Consider the following 21,067-nt stretch of genomic DNA (forward strand, 5'->3'; position numbering starts at 1 on the left):
CTGTACATCTCCCTCCCTTACATGGTTACTTATTTGGTGTGGAGCCCAGGTTCCTACACATGGCAGGGGAGTTCGTCATGTCAGGGTGCGGAATACTGCTATTCTGGCAGTTTTTAAGTCATTGTCTGGCATGGTGGGAAACTTTGGCAATTTTAACTATTGATTATTGTTTAATTGCTGGAGGGCTGAATTGCCATTCTTTGGATTGTTCTGCATATTTCGAATACTTTCTGTGTGAAAGATGTAAAGGCTTTATAATTTTCCTCTTCAATGATGAACAAATGTTCTTCTCCCCTGGGAAGGGGTCCAATCTGTGCTATTAGCTCTGTTCTGGCGATGTCATATATTATACATTCATATAGAATGTGTTCCCAGTCTTCACTCTCATCACAGGTGTAGGTTGGGTCATCAGTCAGCCCTAAGGAGGTTAGTTTTGCCTTTAGGGAGCCGTAACCTGTCAATATAAATGTTGTAAAAAGTCCAGGGGCATACCGCTTAGGTGGCTTTGGGCTAACCATTGACACCCGTGGCAGGAACCATTTGGTAACCAGACCTTTGGTTTCCTGCTCCCACTTTGTTTGCCATAGCTCATGGAGCTTTATGGCTATTCTTTTTCTTTCATTATTGAAGGTGTTGGTTGTATCAAGAACTATTCCCAGTGTGGGTATGCCCTTTTTAAATCTATAATATAAGCCTCTTTTGTCTACTTCCAGGTAAAGTGGGAGAGCTCCAGCCAGCAACTGCAGCGCAGGTGTGCTTACTGTGCAACATGCTCTGGTAATAGTGAATAGTATTGTCCTTTGTATCGATTCTAATTGATTTCAATTTCTTACTATGGCCGAGCAGGTGAACCATGCACAGGCTCCATAGGTGATAACAGGTAGGAACATTGCACGGTATATGATTGCCAGAATCTTTCTTTTGAGTCCCAGTCTGCTCGACTGATCCTGTCAATCATATCTGCATAATTTCTCACTTCCTTCACCATGTAGATCAAATGGGGGTAAAAAGTTAATTTTGAAACAAAGACCACTCCAAGGTATTTTAGTTCTGTTACCATTTTTATAGTGGGTTTGTTAATTTTGATTTTTGGACGTCTTCTTATGTCTAGATTGCCTTTTAGAAGTATTTGTTTGGTTTTTTCAGGCGATATTTACAAGGAAGATCATGTCATTTGCAAAGGCCAGGCTTTCCATGGGGCCCAGATTCAAGGCCAGAAATTCGTCCAGAAGAAAGGACCAGGATTTGAACCCTGCGGGCAGCCTTTATTCACAGGGCGTGTCAATTCCCGGAACCTTGTGTGTACTGTTGAGACACTTCTGTCTGTAAGGTAGCTGTGTATTACCTTATAGAGGTTTTGTGGGGCATTTGCCTGGCGAAGTCTCCTAAGGACACTAGGCCACCAGAGTGAGTCAAATGCCCCAGCAAAGTCACTGGAGATTGCTAGCATATATTTCTCCTCTGTGTTTTTAAATGTTGTCAGTAGGTGGTGCATGGCATCCTCCGTAGAATTGCCCTGCTTAAAACTATACTGATTGTTGGAATGTAAACCTGCTTCTGTGTAATATTGAGCTAATCTGCTATATATTAGTCTTTCATATATTTTCCCTAGTACAGGGAGTAGGGCTATTGGTCTATATGATTTGGATCAGTAGGGAGTTTTTCAGGGTTTTTGAGAATTAATCTTAACACTGCTTTTTTCCATATTTTTGGGACTATACCTTCTATCATACAGTTATTGTATAGTGCTATTAACTTGTCTGGTGCTATTTCCACTAATTTTTTGATAATCTCAACCTCTAAGAGATCAAAACCTGGGCATTTATTGTTTTTGGTTTTAGATATGGCTATTTCTAAGTCTTGTATAGTAAACAGAGGTTCAATATTGGCATTGTCATATTCAGTGTTTTCTTTTATAATGTCTAGGTGGGTTGGGGATTGATTCCCAGTTTCAGTCTGAATGATACTGTCTAGGATGTTATTTACAGAATCCACCTAACACAGGTTTGGGGTTCCATCTGGTTTGACAGTAGTTTCTAAGACATCTTCTCTTGGCAGCTTGCTGGTCACTATTCTGTAGACAGCTCCCCAAGGGTTATTGTTTCCAGTAGTTCCCATCAAGTGCTTCCAGCATTCCCTTTTCTTGTCTCTTATGAGGGCTGTATACTGATTCCTGAAAGTTCTATAAGAACCTCTCAGTGCGTCCACCTCATTTTGTGACCAAAATGTTCTGGCTCTTTGAAAATGAGTAGAGGTTACTGTTGAGTATAGGCCTGAACAGTATAATTTACTGTTCAGTCCATATGGATAAAGGGATTTTTGCTTTAGAATATGAAGGTTTTCTAAACCCAACCTATTTTTATAATTACCTTCTTAAAACTGGTGGAAATGGTTCTTAAAACTATGAACTTGAAAGTGCTGCAATTCAATGTCTTTTTTGTTATTAAAAGACCTGATATGAGATCTGTGAACATTAATTCTCAAATGCTGTGGCCCACCTGTTTGCCCTACATATTTGTCATCACATTCTCCACATTTGATAAGATAAACTACTCCACTGGCATGGCAAAAAGTAGGAAAGTTATTCTCTTCTGTAGCACACTGCAACGGGTTCATAATTGGATATGTTAGACAATGTTATTTTCCACAGGGCAGGAGGCAGAGGGTTGTGATAAACGGCCATTCCTCAGATTGGGTTGATGTAAGAAGTGGGGTTCCCCAAGGATCAGTATTAGGACCACTGTTGTTTTTAATTTTCATAAACGGCATCGATGAAGGGATAGAGGGCGTGATGTCCAAATTTGCAGATGGTGTTAAAATTGGTAGAGTAGTTAATGATCACTGTCAAGCTGAGCTTCTTCAGAGAGACTTAGATAGACTTCAGGAATGGTCAGAAAAATGGCAGCTATGCTTTAATCCAACAAAGTGTAAGGTATTACACCTGGAAAATCCCAAAATAGCTTATTCACTTGGTGGAGTTCACCTAAACCCAGTACTGGAGGAAAGGGACTTTGGGTGTTACGATACAGTCAGACATGAAATTCTGTGAACATTGTGAACAGGTTGCAAGGAAGGCCCATGGTGTCCTATCGATGATCTATCGAACTTTTGCAAGTAGAGATAGGGATGTGGTAATCCCATTATATAAAGCTTTTGTTAGACCACACTTGGAATACTGTGTTCAAGTATGGAGACCGCACCTAAAGAAAGACATCGAGATTCCTGAAAGGGTGCAAAGACGAGTAACTCGCCTGGTGAGATTGGCAAAAGGGTGTCCTTATGAAGAAAGACTTCGAATATGTGGGTCGCAGAGTTTGGAAACTAGACACCTTAGAGGAGATTTGATTGAGATGTTTAAGGCTCTGAGGGCGCATTATAGCCTTAGATGCTGATGCGCCATAAAACAAACAATTAAGGCTCTGAGAGGCATCAGTAAAATGAATGAGGACAAAATTTTCAAGGTTATAAATGATGCTAGAGCTAGGGGACATAAATTCAAGTTATGGGGTGAAATGTTTAGATTGGATTGCAGGAAGTTTTATTTTATCCAGCGAGTTATAAATTACTGGAATAAGTTGCCTACATGGGTGGTAGAGGCTGACAGTTTGGGGAAATTCAAAGGTCATCTGGATAGTACCTTCGGGTCAGGGATACGCATAGAATGATAGGTTTAATTTTCTTATCTTTTACTAATTATTATTATTTATTTATTTATTTTTATCATTGTTTTATTTGTTTTTTTTTTTTTTTTTTTTTTTGGCCGGTTCAGCATAAGCCATAGGCTTTCTTGCACTATGTGGCCATTACTAATACTAGATACATTATTATTATTGCAACATTCAGACTTTGCTGATGAATGTACTTGCTTATTACTATGTATTTCAATGTTACAATCTGAAATACTAGGAGATACTAAATCCGATACCTCTTTTGAACTTAAAGCATCTAATGCTACCTGGCCAGTTGCATAATTTATCGGTTCACCCAGAGCCCCAATGGAAACCATGGTGCAATTTAGCCTACGCGACCGATGTAGTATCCTATTATCTTTAATAGTGTAATAACTCATCTTGGCTAATGCAAATAATAATAACCCTATGGCAAATGCAAATATATAGAATAATACCAACAGAGGCCTTCCATCTACAGATATAAAAATTTAACAAGCACTATAAGCTTTATTACTAGCACTAAAATTATTATCATTATGCATCTCCTGGTAGACAACTCAAAACTCAGGCAGAACACATAGAGAGTAATATTAATTTAAAATAAATTTATTTATTTATTTAAAACTAAAAATTACTAGTCTGAACAGATTGATGCCATCAGAAATGATTAGACATTACATTTGCTTGAGAATATACAAATTCAATAGATACAGCATAAAATGGTACCTATCATGACAGTTTAAAATTCAAAAACAAAATTGGCAGTGAATATATTCAACGTACAAAGGACTCTATCAGCCTCTATATAAAGCAGTCCTAATAATAATCATAATAATTCCATATTTACAAAATATAAAATCTAAAATACCAAATTTTATCAGTTATTATTGAATAAGGCTTACATTGAAAGGCATGTCATCATGAGGCTAGCACCTCTCAATATATGCAATCAATAACAACCAAAACTATCTGTTTCTGCTAGTTATATGCCAGCCTAACCATATTTATGTTATACTAAATATAGTATAAATCATAAGTTAAGTTGAAATTTGAGTTGATATAAGTTCATTTAATAATAAGTTATCTGAAATTACATTATATGAAATTAATATATATATATATACATATATGAGGGGTGTCAAAAATTTCATGCCCTTACCTAGAAAGGCAAAACTTCACAGGAACTTTAATCCTTTTCTATGTACTCTCCATATATAGTAACACATTTCTCCCATCTACGGATCAGTTGTTTAATGCCTTGATCTTAGAAGTCCACACTTTTTTGGCTGAAACCACGGTTCCACTTTATTGATGACTTTCTGAGAAGAATCAAAGCGGCGCCCATGCAATGGTTTCTTCATTTCTTGAAACAAGAAGTCTGATGGTGCTAGGTCAGGAAAAAGTTCTCAACATTCAAATTACACAAATCCAACAGTTGGCGAGAACATTGTATTTGATATTGCTTCTGTAAAGGCATCGGCAATCTTGGAACCAATCATGCAGAGATCTTAGACATGTGCAGATGGTCATGTAAAATGCTGTGGGCAGACCCGTAACTAATTCGCACTGCATTTGTGGTGAAATGAATTGTCACGTCTGTCACCCAGCACCATTTGCTCAAACTTTGCAACCATCTCACTGTCTGTGGATGGTTCTCTTGGCTCGTCAAAGACGTTTGTACGACTGCACTGGAACTCCCATTTCCACTTTTACAGTGTCATAGGATGGACAATTCTGCCCATACACATCTTTCATTTCTTCATCAATTTCCAGAGCTTTCTTGCCCTGCAAATGCAGGAACTCGATACTATACTCCACTTTGTTGACCATGGCGTCCTTCCTCAGATTCTGGGCTCCACCTCTGGTGTACGGTCATCTATGGGAATGAAATTTCACATGTTAGTTATTGAATATGTAGACAACTTATATTAAAAACGCCATCTTCCTACTGATGTTTTATCTTGGTCAGGGTACAAACTTTTTCATACCCCCTTGTTTATATATGGATCTTCATTGGTTTTAATGTGATGATGTTGGCCTTCATGTACAAAACCTCACTTTTATCCTGCTTGTTCCATATTAGTTCCATTAGACTCGTATTGAGCTATGAGCACATCAGTCCATCATGTTATTCTTCCCAAACCCAATCCCTACATACTGAGCTTTGTGTTGGAACATGTCCTATTTAAAAACATAAGGTCCTGTGCCATAAAATTGCATCCATGTTGTAAGAATAATTCTGTTGAGGATGTCACAGTTAGTAGTGTCAGTAGAGAATATTCTCCAAAAGATTATTCTTTTCAGAATATTGACAGTAAAGCCAATTGAAGAAATAAAAAGACTTAAATTACTTGTGATGGATTGAGAAGTCTCAATCCATTACAGTTCTTGACCTCAGTATGTAACCTTAACCTGACAGAGGTCAGTGACTACTGTCAGGTCTCTCCAAAATAACTGTTTAACATTGATTGTTTGTTCAGTGCCTTCCTAAATAGGAGACTGTGCGCATGCCTAATTTCAGTGTTGTATATTTGAATTGTGCTCTCCCAAAAAGTTATCTTATATGTGGATAAAAGTTTCTTATTAATGTTGTTATTAATGGATAGCGAAGAAGATGGGTGATAAACTGATAATCTGCTTTCTAGTTACAAGAAATGAACAGGTATTTAGTATTTTACAGTTTTAATTTATCATCCCTATACTCATACTAGAGTAATCGTAACTGGGTCAAGGGTTGGCGATTCCAAGAATATTCTTTTGTGCAAACATCATCCATGAGTCACAGCTCTGGGTCGGGGAAATCCCCAAGGGAGATTTAACCACCTGAAGCAAATACCTTAACCAAGGATAACAGGATAATCTCTATTATTTTATACTACACTGCCAATACTAATTAGACGAATTAATTGATAAAAATTTATGCTGCATGCAGATTGCTGCATTGACAAAAAACACATCAAAATGAATACTAATCTGGAGTCAAACAGTATCAATGTTAAAAAGAAAGTAGAAGGAAGAGATGCGAAGGACACGTCTCCCTCGCTATCTCCTAAAACATCTCAGTCAGAGATAAATCAGTGAGCTGATTCTGAACATGGAATATTAGCAAGTGATGAGCAAATTAAGTCACCTAGTCAACTGATTTTGCAATCTATTGCAGATAAAGAGGTTGATGCGGGAACAGCTACTAATGTGGAAGTAGGTGATAGTTCTTGTAGTACTAGCACTAATGTGAGCGATGAGACGAAGAATAGCAAAAATAATGACGTGGAGCAAGTTTCTGCAGTTTTTGAAATAATTTTGAAAATGAGGAAGAAGATGCAGAGATTTCTTTCTAGAGAAACCAACAAAGGGACCAAAACTGCAGGGAACATTATCATGAACAAGTGGACAGGTTTGGAAACCGTAGCCACAGCACTGTAAATAGAGAATCAAAAATTAAAACCTTTAGATAAATAAGTTAACATAAGAGCCAATTTATTAGAAAATATTATTCAGTCTCTTACTATAACTCCCCTGAGGAAGGAAGATAGTGGGCAAGCTTATTAGAATAAATGAATACAAGTGAAAGATGTAGAGAAGGTAGATCCTGATAAACAATTTGCTATCCCTAAAAGTTCATGTGCAGAAGTTGCAAGTAGAGTACCATTTTCAGCAAAAAGATCACCTAATAGTGATAATATATTGATATTAAGAGCAACTGATAACAGTGAGTTAAAAACAAGTACTGAAGTAAAATCATTGGTTATTTTAAATCAATAAAGATTGTTAAGCATCAAAATCAAATAGTCACTATTTCTACTTCTAATTCCTTGGCAACTGGAGGAATCCCAACCATGGTTCCTAGGAAAGATAATCCAGCATTATTGAATGATATTCCCAAATCTCGTCTTGGAAAAGAAGAGATTATTGAAGAGTTGCACAATAAAAATTTAATGGATTGTGGATATTTACTAGAACAAGTTAAACAAGGGGTAACCTTCAGGTTCACTATGAAGTCAAAATCATCTACTAATGTGCATTGGATCATCAATTTTACCCGAAACTTATATAAGAAAATAACTCTGAATGACAGAATTTACTTAACGGGGAGTTCCCACAAATATAGACCTTTCACTGTAGTAACCAAGTGTTTTATGTGCTTAGCTTACAGCCACACAACACAGCACTGCACACACAACTCTCCATCGTGCGGACATTGTTCCCGTGGAGGTGCAGAGTGCCCACACAAAAACGAGCCACCATCCTATGTAAATTGCAAACTTCACAAACGTGATTCTCAGCATTCAGTACAAGATCCGGTATGTCCAGAATATCAGCATGCATTACAAATGCAGACTGCAGATCAGTAATGGATAATGTCTGTAATGATAATAACAACAGACTCAAATTTAAAGAAATCTACTGTTAATTTAAGGATAATGCAGATAAATGGCCAAAGATCCCCCACAGTGTCAAATGAAATCAGAGTAGCTGCTGAAGATAACAATATAGATATTATTGCCACACAAGAGCCTTATTGTGTTAAGGCTCAGTTTGGTCAACCTTCAAGGATTGTGGGATTTTCAATACATGCTAAAGTAATACAATATGAGGAAGATCCAAAAGCTGGAATAGTGGTAATGAACAAAAATATTGATATAATTACAATCCATAGTTTAAATTCTAAATATTCAGTATATATTATGGTTATGTATTTTTCAGTTACATTTTATTTAATTTCAATCTATTGTTCACCATTTGCTGATTCTAATGAGTTACTCAATTATCTGTAGCATGCCGTACAATATCTTGGAGGAAGTAAAATTATATCATATCTTCAGATGTAAATGCAAAATCAAGTTACTAGTATATTCAATGACGGACTCTAGAGGGATAATGCTGGAAGAATTTATAGATAGTTATAATTTATTTATAATCAATATACCTAGTATTTATAAAACTTATTATAGTACTACAGGACAATCAAACATCGACGTTACAATAAGTAACTGTAGATTTTGTAACCAGGTAACAAATTGGATGATTCATACTGATTGGACAATCAGTAACCACAGAATTATCACTTATGAAATTAATGACACTGTGGTTTGTAATTATGATCAGACTAGGCCAGTACAGTTTGTTAGATTTTTTGTAAGAAATATTGATTGGAATGCATTTTGAATGTCTGTAAAGACAGATTATATAACCTTTAACTGGACTAGACTAGATTTAATTTTTACTGCTAATCTGGTTGATCTAATACCTACCTCCCTGTTGAAGGCACCATATAAATCAACGAATAAAAAGATTGTCACCCCGAGGAATTGTGCATGGTGGAACCATGAGTTAAGAGTACAGTCAGTACTCTTATAACACGTGTTTACATTACACGAATTCGATCATACACGATTTATAAATAGGGGAATGATATCTTATATAACACAAACCGAATTCGCTTATGCACGATGATTTGCCTTGGTGTTTACAAGAAATGGCAGTCGAACGCAGAATCACCCCAATCGAACGCAACACGATAGGAATGAAGAGAAGATTCTGAAAATGTATTTATATCAGTGAAGGGGAAACACATTTCACCATAATAGTGTAAAAACCAACACAATTCCAGCTATCGGTATAATCGCAAATGCAATTAGATCGAGTTTACTACCAGTTTATAACAGATTCCACTAGCAGAAACACAACTGGAAATTGTTTTTATTGTTTTATGGTAGTAACCCCTAGAAATGTGCTTTAGTAAAATGTGAAGTGTTAATAGTGTATCTCTGCCTTTACGCTGTTGTTTATTCAGTTGCTACACGCGCGCGCGCCGCTTTGTTTATGTGTATCAAGCGTGCCTCCTCGTTTTGTAATTGGGCTTTATTCCCTAAAAATGAGTAAAATACTTAAAAGGTGTGAAAAGGAAGAGTCCTGGTGAAGATACTGCAGATTCAGAGAGAAAAAGAAAAGCAATATCGATAAACAGAGGCGGACTGGGTCAAAAATTCTTACCCGGGAAAATTTATAGTGGCCTCATACTATGGTTTATGGCCAAAATCACACCGGCCTCCGGCCCACCGGGGTTTCCCCGGTAAGGCTTATGGCCAGTCCGCCTCTGTCGATAGAGAAAAAATATGAAATTGTGAAACGCTTTGAGCGAAATGAAAGACCATGTGATATTGCACGTGCTACAGACCTAAATGAGGCAACGCCGAGAATTAGAAAGAATGCAGAGAAAATAAAAACAACTTTCATAGCAGGAACAACTCAAAGTGTAATTAAAATCCATTAGATTAAGACACAAAGAATTGGAAGAGATGGAATGCCTGTCATCTGTTTGGATAGAAAATTAAACAAAAAACAAGTTTGCTTACGATAGAAGTAAAAGCATTAGCGATATTTTATTACGTAATAGTCGTAATAAAATGTGTAAGTATTTTATTATGATTATTTATTGTGTTTGGTAATGTTTTGGTTACAAATGTGTGTTCAATCTTGGGTGGTCGGCACCTAACCCCATTTTTCCCACAGGGCTTGTTGTTTATATTGCACGATTTTGCATTGCACGAGAGTTTCTAGGAACGCAACTATTGTGCTATACGAGGACTGACTGTATTAAGAAAGTTAGTTCATTCTGCCAGGAAGAAATATCAGCATCACAAGCGTTGGCTGGAAAATGAAGTAGATCTACTTCATAATGAATACTTGACTATTAAAAATAGATATACCAAAGAAATTTTAAATAGGAAGCATGACATGTGGAAGCAATTTGTAACGACGAGTAACACTAATCCCTAGAAGTTATTATATAACATTTCAAGAGAAAAACTGCATACCGCTGAGCTATTTGGTTCAGTTGTTAGTACGACAGAAGGAACCTTAGCATGGACAGATACTGTTGATGCAATAATAAAAAGGTTGTTTCGTACAGATGATTTGCAATATCATATGGAAACACAGGAAGCAATCATTGATTATACTACCGAAAATCAGTGTGAACCCTTTACTACAGACAAATTGAAACAAGTTGTACAGAAGATCAATACCAATAAATGTCCTGGAATAGACACAATTGAAAATATTTTTATATTAAAGTTCTTTGAATTCTTTCTGCATGTTTTATTAGCATTTTATAATAAGTGTTTGTGAGATGGCATATTCCCCAAAGAATGGAAAATAGCCTTGATAAAACTGGTTAGGAAGCTCAACAAACTGGCCCAGCATCCAAAGTCATACCAACCAACAGCACTTCTGGCTAATAATAGTGTTTAATCTGGGAAAAATATATCAGTGTTTAATGGTCCTATGAACAACACAAATGTTAGTAGATAAAAACAAGATTTCTGATAAACATGGGTTCACTGCAGGTAGATCATGTGAGAGTGTTCTTGCTGATTTTGTCTCTTATATACAGAGTTATAGTGCCAAGTATGAATTGGTGATATATGTGGATTTTGAGGGGCCTTTGACACCCCCCCACTCTGGTGGGAGGGGATCCTTGACCACCTAAGAAAACTGGATTGCCCTTATCAGTTATATTTATTATACATTTCTCAGACTGATACATAATAGTGAAATCACAACAACTAAAAAGACAGGTTATGTGCAAGGCCCCCCAGTGATCAGTATTGGGCCCGTTACTATGAAACATAATACTAAATGAATGGCTTGAAAGAGATTTTGACTGTTTGTAGAACTATAGCTTTCGCAGATGACCTCACTCTCATCGTTCGTGGTAGATCAAGGGCAGACATAGAGCAAACTTCTAACTACATCCTTAACGATCTCTACCAGTGGTCTATTAATAATAAATCCTAGTAAAACAAAAATGATGACTTTTAAAATTCAACTGGATCACATTTTACTAATGGTAGCTGTATTTGATTAAAATTAATCAAATACAGCTACCGTTAGTAAAAGAAAATAAAGATCTAGGATATTCTGATAGACAGTAAGTTAAGTTTTCTTTCTCATTTGATATATCTTGTGCAGAAAATTAAAAAGTTCTTAGGAATGAGAATTAGAATTTCAAGAGCAGACTGGTGAATTAGAATAGTAAGATTTCCAAGTTACAAACAATACAAAAATCAGTATTAGTTGTTGTTAATCATGCTTGTAGAACAGTATCATTGCAAGTATTAGCTGAAACTATGCCACTGGATTTATATGTTATTTTCCGAGGATTATGCAGCAGAATTAAAAGGGAGATACCAACTATATATCTAAATATACAGCTCAGTTTAGAGGCTAATCCAAAGATAGAGAAGGAAAAACGTTGGAATGAATTGATTAATCTATGGCAGACCAGATGGGACAGTTCCTCAGCAGGAGTCATAACAAGAAGTTTTATTCCACAAGTTGCATATTTACTAAATAAGTCAACAAGAACATGGTTTTCTATGGGAATGGAAACTTCATATACATAATAACAGACATGGGTCCCTCAATGAAAAACTATTCCTACTGGGACTGCATGATACAGATTTATGTGTATGTGTGGAGCTATAGAAAACTGGAAGTGTGTACTTTATGACTGTCCATATTATGTTGATTTATGGTTGCAAATGCAGGGCTGTTTCTAATTTCCATCGTGGGGGAGAAAAGAATCTTCTCCTCTCCACCCGAGCAACTTTTCAGAAATTGCAAGAATTTGCTAAGGAAGTATTTAAAAGAAGACGACAGACAGGTGGTTTGCTGAGATTCTGAAACAATTAGTACTGAAGTGGGAGTCAGCAGAAGATTTTTTAAAATTTAAATCTATAATTTTTTTAACTTTTAAATTTATTTTTTTATATATACGTTTATTTTTAGCACCACAGGAACTGTTATTCTTTCTTACTTTTCCTTCCTTATATTTTTTTACTTTTAAATTTAAAAAAAAATTTATATATATACATATACGTTTTTTTATTTATTATTTTATTTTATTTTATTTTATTTTTTTAACACCACGGGAACTCTTATTCTTTCTTTCTTTACTTTCCTTATTATTATTATTTCTCCTCTGGAGTGGGCCTTCAGATGAATCTGGCCCACATTTTGGCAACATCAGATGGGTCAGAGACTCAAATTGAGACAGTACAAGCACTACAGGACTGGCCTACCTTCCCATGGTGTGGATGAGTACCCAGAATAATCTCTTCAGGTGATTGATGCTTCTTGGTAGTGAAGTGGCCAGACACAACAACAGAACACACAAACCTATGCCACTCACGTATCTGGTCCATTTGTATTGATACTGCTCTTCACAGAGATAAGAGGCGGAGTTGAACTGGCATTCTAGGAGCCGCCCTTTAAAAACACATGTCCACACATCTTCCTAAATATAGCCAAACTTTTATTTGAGCAATTTTGGAAGTGAACAGTTGTTTATTTGGAGCTATATGTGCAGAGAACCTCTCAGGTACCACATGACTACTTGCTATTTATGCCTTCTGCTTCAACCACCTGCAAGCTTAGTGTCAGTGTACCATAAACAGTATGTTACTGAAACCAAAACTAGCACAGTGGTTGAAATGGTTTGGTTGCTACAGAAATTACTCTTTTCCAGATATGGAAAGCTAAAAAAATAGTGTCATCATTTATTATATTTTTTGAAGCTAACAGAAAAGTATGTTAGTAAAGGTGCATTAACAGAGAAATAACTAAAAATTGTCTAATCCTCATTTTGTTTATATAAAAAATTATTAATTTTATTATCTTTAATGTTTATTAACCCCCTGAGCGTTGGTAACATGGCTAACATGTTCTAGCATTTTTAGTTTGTGCATTCCTTCCTTTTAGCCTGTTTGTGAGTTTAGTGTTCTTTTTTTTTTCATTGGTAGCGGGAAATAATTTTCCATGTTGTGGTTTACTTTATTCTTGATGTAGGAGGGGGCCATTTGTTCCAGAAATATCCAAGGTTACTTTGTCAAAATATGGTTTTAATTTAGGATTTGCAAAATAAAATTGCTCTACTATTACACAGAATAAAGCAATAAAGTTAACCAATGATGCCCCTCTTAAAAAATTGCTTCTTCCTGTTAAACAGGCAATTAGCTTCGGCCGCACCTTTGCCTTTCCTTGAGATATGAAGTGCATTCACGTTATTAAGGCCGTTGTAGCCTAGTGGTCAGGCACGCGGGTGCCCAAGTACACGTGCCTTGAGTGACCGGGGTTCAAGCCCATGACTACTGAATACGTTGCTGTTTCTTGTATTCAATCTATCATGCGAACTCCTCTGACCGTTTGGTCGTCTTGGAGTATAAACAGAAAATTTATTTATTTATTATAAGATTTCCAGATTTATTTCTCACAAAATAATCAAAGCTAATGTGCGGGACTGCTTTTAGTTCTACTTCCAATTAGTTCTGAATGTACAGCACAGTGTAGTATGTCATATTGATTGCAGCACCCTAAACAGTATTCTATGTTTATAATACTGAAAATTGCATCGCTCACTCATCAAGAACAGCATGTCGTTACACAATTTTTGTATCTCGCCAGGAAAAGTCCAATTGAAATCTATCAGGAAATGTCAGAAGTGTGTCCTGTTGGCCTTATGGATGTGAAAAACGTTCGTTGTTAAGTACGTAAATTTTGTGAAGTCCTGTGAGAATGAAGCACGTGAACCAAGACATGGAACTACTTGTTCTGAAGACAACATCCACTGGGTTGAGGAAATGATTTTGGGTGTTACAGAAGATCAGTAATGGATGAAATTGAAACAGCTATAGCCATTTCTGTTGGATCCATGCATACCATACTCCATGAAGATCTTAGAATGAGTGAGCACAGTATCAGCTTGGTGGGTTCCACGGCAGCTTTCCGAGGAACAAAAAGACAATCATGTCAGTTTGTGTGCAGCAGTGCTCACTATAGTGAATGGATTTTTTTCCCCTCTATTTTCATGATGGATGATACGTGGGATCCACTCTTCAATCCAGAAGTGAAACATCACTCTATCCAGTTGAAGCACACTGATTCACTATACAAAGTTCTGTGTTGCTGCAAGTGCAGAGAAAAAAACTATGGTTGCTGTTTTCTTGGATATTGATGAATAATCCTTACACATTGTGTACCCAAGTACACCCTGTGTATGGAATTATAGTAATGAGGAAACTCATATGAAGAAGTTCTGAAGAAAAAATTCCTCCCAGCACTTCAGAAAAAGCATCCACACAGATTGAATTACATTTGTTTCCATCGGGACATTCTCAGAATGTTTGCACATTCTGAAAATGTGCAAACATTCTAAATTCTGATTTTTAAAGAAAACAACATTGAGGTTATTCCACATCCTCCTATTCACCTGACCTTGCACATAGTGACTTTTGGTTGTTTTTAGATTTCCTAGCCAACAAGCAGCTGCTTCTGCCATTTACCAGTGGGCCGAACGTACCTTCAGAGAAAGCTTCGTTGCAGTCTTCACAGCTTGGAAGAACAGGTGTGAAAAAATGTTCAGTTTCTAGGAGATTATGCTGAAAAGTGAGGCAAGTGTTACCTCTATCTTGCGTATTCTGTAAGAAATAAATTTGGAGATCTTATAACTTGAATGAACCTCCATATTTTACACAGTTACTTTTATCTGAATTAACATCTGTAATTCCATCCGGTCAGACTAGTCCAAGTGCATGCATCCACTCAATATCCAAACAAATGCAGACTTCTAATCCAGAAATATTTCTTTCAGATTTCATAAGAAAGCTTTTCTTATGAAATTTGTACACATCTTAGAAACAGTTCAGTTTGGTGAGAGGCTGGCTTCAGACTTTGGGCTTATGGTCACATTAGAAATAAGACCATTCTACATGAGTCATCATAATTGCTAATTTCATTTTGATATTAATTGTATTGCCAAAAGGATGCTGTTTATTTAAAACTGAAACATATAAAGTGTTTTATGTGTTTCATTATATTTTAAAAGTAATTTCACTGAGCAACAAATTTGCATCAAATTTTGTTTCAGATTAGGGTAAAGTGCAACATAAACCCACAAAACCAGCTTTCAAAGAAAGCTGGGTTTTTTTTGTTTTTTTTTTTACATTTTGACGTTGTGTCATTTGAATACTTTTTTCCTACGAAGAATAAAGCGGCTGCTTGTTCATCAAAGGTTGATCCTTGCTCTATCTTAAATTCAGTGATGCAGTTGCTTGTGTTAATGACCTGATTAGGAATGATTGATGATTAACTGTTTGCGTCTCATAAGTAAAATATATATTTTTTATGAGACATGTCAGTCAGTTTTAACACAAGATTTGGAATTGGTAATGTGACCTGCTTCAGCCAAATTTATGCCTTGAATTCTCACTGATCACAGAGCACAGCAAGTCAACATACTGCTGCTGACCCATACATGGTTTTTTCCATCATTACAGTTGATAAATTGTGGGTATATTGGCTATAACCTAGTAATAAAGGCCCAGTCCTTTCAGCAGAAAATTGTCTACTCCAATTCCCAAAAAAGAAAGACAGCTTTAATCAAATGTGGAGAATCATGGTCATCATATTTTTTAACTCACTGAACGAATTCATCTTGTGTGGTGAAACAGTGAACCAAGAATACCACAAAGTAGTTCTACAGCAATTGTGTAATGTTGTTAAGAGAAAATGACCAGAAAAGTCGGAAATTGATGCATCACGGCAACACCCTTACACACTTGTTTCAACAGTTTCTTGCAAAACACTCCATCACTGTATCTCCTGCATCTGCCATACTGACTAGAGTTAGCTCCCTTTGATTTTTTTGCCTCTTGAAAGGTCACAAATTGCCAAGATTGAGGATATTATTTAGACTGTAACACAGAAACTTGGTAATTCCAAAATAAACCTATCAGTAATGCTACCAGAAGTTGTAGAAGCATTGGAATCAGTGTATACAGTGTCCAGGAAACTTCTTAAACCCATCAAATAGCCTGAAAAACTAAAACAACTCATTACTGGAATAAACTGAGCTGTAACTAAGAAACAAAGAATTTCAGGTATATATTTATATAAACTTTTTCACTGTTTTCAGAATTGATCAGGAAAATATGGTGTACATTTTATGAAACATGGTTATGATAGTTCATTGTAGTGATAGTCAGATAAAGCTTCCTAACTTTCTAAGAAATCAGTATTTTGTTGTCATACTTCAGTCACTGCCTTTCAGAAATTTGCCTAATTAATTAAATTAAATTTGAGTAACTGATGAACCAGTACATTGCATTAGGTCTGGACTAGTAAGAATTGTTTCCGGGCGATCTTTCAGGCCACAGTCACAATAAACTTTCTTGAACTACATCATTTTAACAGTAGTCCATTGAAGATGTTCATGGGCAAGTTTCAAATATGCAATTTCTCTGCCAGGGAAATACCAGTCTCTTTTCGCTATTACTGTTATAAAAATTGATACCTCTCATTCGTCGGCATGTGTGTCATACCACTCTAAACTTTGCTTTTCAGATTAAATGCTGTTCTTATATATCAAAACTGTGCCCCCTCCTCGATCTTGATACAGATGCTATAAAAGTTTCCCACTGATATAATGTCATTGCTTATGCATATTTGCTTTTGCTGCAACATTTTAGATATTGGTTTCTATAAAAAATGCAAGACATGATGTGTGATTAGTATGCATCCCATTTGCTATTTTTTGTAATATGTTTAATTGATATCTAAATTTCTTCCCTTTCTCAATTAAATTTGAATCTTTAGAACAAACAAAAAAATATAAAAACATTTTGAGAAGTATTGTACTAGGAAATCAAAGTTGATTTTCCTTTCATTTTAAAATAACTTATGCAAGTTTCTTAATTACTTTTCATTGTATTACAGAGAATGGACCTGGGAGAGTGTCCAAAGATCCATGATCTTGCACTTCGAGCTGACTTTGAAGCTGCATCTAAGAATAAAGATTACCATTATGATATCAATGTAAGTGAATGCACCACTGAAGGAAAATGTTAGTGCTAATGTTTTACCATTAAAATTTTAACTATTTCCTGGTTGGCTCATATATGGTACAGGCAGATGTACTGAATCAGAAATTGATTTGCCTGCTGAAATATTGAAGTATTATATGATTTGCCAATAAATTGATGATTTTTTTTTTTCTATTTGGAATGTATATGGTATTCCATAAAAAGTGATATTAACACAAAGAAAGAAGTGAAAATGTTAAGTATGCTTATTTGAATGGTTACAAGGAAACAACATAATCACTACAATACAGGTAATTAACAACAATGTGGTGCTTTATAATGTCAGGCTGGGAATAAATATAGAGAGCTGCATGAAACTCCTAGCCACTTTTGTGCCACTCTCAACTATTTTCTTCTGGCTTGGTTGATGTTGCTCAATTGAGTTACTGTTGTTTGGTTTTTAGGGGCATTAGCAACTAAGGCCATATTGCTCCGGGGATATGTGGTGGTCATTCCCTGACCTTTCCACATCCTCTGTATTTGGTGGTCACAGGCTCGAACCCCAGTCTAATCAAGAAGCGTGTGCCACGCACTGCTGCTCCTGCCCACCTGGCTATGGAGGTGTCAGTTGAGTTACTGAATGTTGCCTTATTGTTAAGTACCTGTATTGTGGTAGTTATCTTTTCTGTTTGTAATTGTTCCAGTAAATATACTTAGCATTTGCGTGTGGTTTAATAGTGTTTTTCTTTGCTTGATATTTGTATTAATATTATTTGCAATGTTTTTTCTGTTATCATAATTTGGTTCTGGTACTGTATGGCTCTACTTTCATCATTTTAGTAATATTAGCACATGCTTTACTTTTTTGGTGTGAATCTCAGTGTGAAGATTTATTTGATTAGTGTTGGGATGTTTGCTTTTTTCATTTTTGGCATAATATCCAAATAGAACAAAAAAATTAGTGGTTTAGTTTTTTTTTTTTTTTTTCCTGAGAACATAATTAATTATCATAGTTGATTTTTATATTACATTGAATTTCATAGTATGAACCAGAGCTATAATGTTCAATACCTATGTTGATATCAATATTTGTAAAAGAATAAGAGAAGTTTACCTCAATATGATACGTAGAACACTTCCATATGATACTCTCCAGAAATTAAAATGAAAACAATTTTAAAAAAAAAATCGAAAATCTTTACATTACAGTAAGAAATAATTAACAATAATTAAAAATCAATGAACACAATTAAAAATCAATTTTAATGCAATTAAAAATTAAGTAAAAAATTCATTTAACAAAAAAAATTCATAAATTTAATTTTTTACTTAATTTTTAATTGTGTTAAAATAGATTTTTAATTGTTTATTTGATTTTTAATTATTGTTAATTATTTCTTACTGTGTAAAATACTATTAAAACTACTACTGCTACTTAAAATACTATTAAAATGCAATAAAACAATGAAATTAAAGAATTCCTCCCTTTTGTTTTATCACATTTTAATAGTATTTTATTTGTATTCCAGTGGGGAATTTTTAATTGCATTGTTTTATTATACTTTTATCTTATTTTAATAGTATTTTATTTGTATTCTAAATTTGCGTTTATGACAAAATGTGTTCCTTCACTAGAGGTTGCATTGGGGGGTTTAATATATCTGGGATCAGGGTAAGGTTCACTGTTGTGATCCTGGGGTGTTGGACTGTCCATGTATCAATAGTGAGGAACACATTAAGAGTTTTAAATTATTTTAATTATGTAATTTTGTTTTAAGTATCATTTCGTAATTTATTTGTATAAGGAGATTTGGAAAAGAAGAAATCCTATGGACTGAATAAAAGGTAACTCCTTATTTATTTCTAAAATATTAATAGAACATAGGAAAAATTGAGCCTAGTGCTCATTTATGAAGTTAAATTATATTACACACCACAGCGAAGCTATATGATATGGGAGGAAAATTAAGTTTGAAATTAGATAAATCTGAATTACAATAACATAACTTATGGATCAGGAACACTGCTATAGCAAAACGTACCCTACAGCCATAATGTGTACATGTATATATAAAATATTTTAAGTATAAAATTAAGTATATATTCATCAGTTTTAATTTTATACATAAAGCTCGTTAACATGTTCTACCTACAATATTTTATATTTAAAATATTTTCTATATACATATATATATATATAAAATTATTTTTATGTGTAGAATATAGTAAGTATACATATAAGTATCGAATTTAACTAATGCTACTAATGAAAATACGGTGTACCCTTGGAGCGATATATGTTGAACAAAGGGTGGAAGAAAGGAAAAGAAAATAAGTGTAACGATATAAAATGAAAAGAACCAAAATGCAAATTTCGAAAAAACAACGACCAAGGTAGAAATAGCATTGCAGTACTTTCATAATTTTTGTGTCTTCTTCAGAGGTCATCCACCAAAATTATGAAAAGGACAGCAATACTCTTACTTCTGTTTCTGACATGTTCTGTATGTCAAAGAGCACGTGTAAGAAAAGTGTGTTCGTGTCAAACGGCACCAGGCGTTTCCCCCATCTCCGCGTGGTTTTCTTTGTAGGTGTAACAGATCACTGTTAAGGCCAGAGATTTAAAAGTGTATGGGATTTAGAAGTATTGTGTTGTGTATCGTTGTTCCTCTGGCCATTTAGCCGCTAGACCCCTGCTGGGGCCCAACGTTACCCACACTCAGCCCCGTGGAGGCAGACCAGGTATACCCAGCATAATTATTTACTCTGGCAGGCCCTGCCACCTAATTTCCTGAGATTCCAGTGGCTAGGGCCTAAAAAAAAATAATAAATAAATAAATAAATAATAATAATAATGATACAACTTCAAGTCCAAACATCTCTTTCATATAATAAATGATATTTGTAAATTCAATCTAAAAAACAAAAGCTCTACAACATATGATAATGAATCAATCATTATCTTGAACTTCAACAACCATATCATGGACAACATAAATATCAATAAACTTATAAATCAGCATAATCATCTACTTCCTAATACTAGTCCTAGTTATATAAAAGTAAGATATAAATATAATAAACCCTTTGGATTATTAGCTTGTAACTACAAATCTATAGCTACCAGTTTAATATCACATATTGCAGACACCAACAACTGCATTTGTCAACAAAATAACATGCAGCAATATATTGATCCAGACTATGGACACATCATTACAGGAAATCTAAACATAGTTACGGACCAAATGCTCAGATATGTACTATCACAAGGATTCAAATTCAGGCCACGTACCAGAATAAATGCAACTAACTTCAATAAGCAGCTATATCAAGACCTGTTAAACTACTGCTTCCAACTAGCCTACAAAAATAACACACCTATAGAAGTATACCATATGTGGATTAGCCATACATTTGCCTTATTTAAGCATAAATATGCATTACACAGTTCAAATGTATATTATCAGGGCAAATACTACAACCTGACTAAATTAAAACATAAACTGCTAGAAATACATAAAGACTTCGTAA

General features: G+C 35.1%; 1 protein-coding gene across 6 annotated transcripts in view; it reads left to right on the plus strand.

Annotated features, from left to right (window-relative positions):
* Positions 1–21,067, plus strand: part of LOC150076415 (putative RNA-binding protein Luc7-like 2) — a 222,315-nt gene that overhangs the window by 93,826 nt on the left and 107,422 nt on the right. For 5 of the 6 annotated variants that reach the window (XM_090387884.1, XM_090387885.1, XM_090387886.1 and 2 more), the window contains one exon: positions 17,448–17,546. In XM_090387884.1, coding sequence (XP_090244010.1) covers positions 17,448–17,546 — 99 coding nt within the window. Of the gene's footprint in view, positions 1–713; positions 784–17,447; positions 17,547–21,067 lie in introns of all 6 variants that reach the window. The other variant, XM_090387889.1, reaches the window with a different exon arrangement.

Source organism: Mastigoproctus giganteus, chromosome 13, assembly GCF_048544385.1.
Source record: "Mastigoproctus giganteus isolate SK-2022 chromosome 13, ASM4854438v1, whole genome shotgun sequence".
NCBI classification, from domain to species: domain Eukaryota; kingdom Metazoa; phylum Arthropoda; class Arachnida; order Uropygi; family Thelyphonidae; genus Mastigoproctus; species Mastigoproctus giganteus.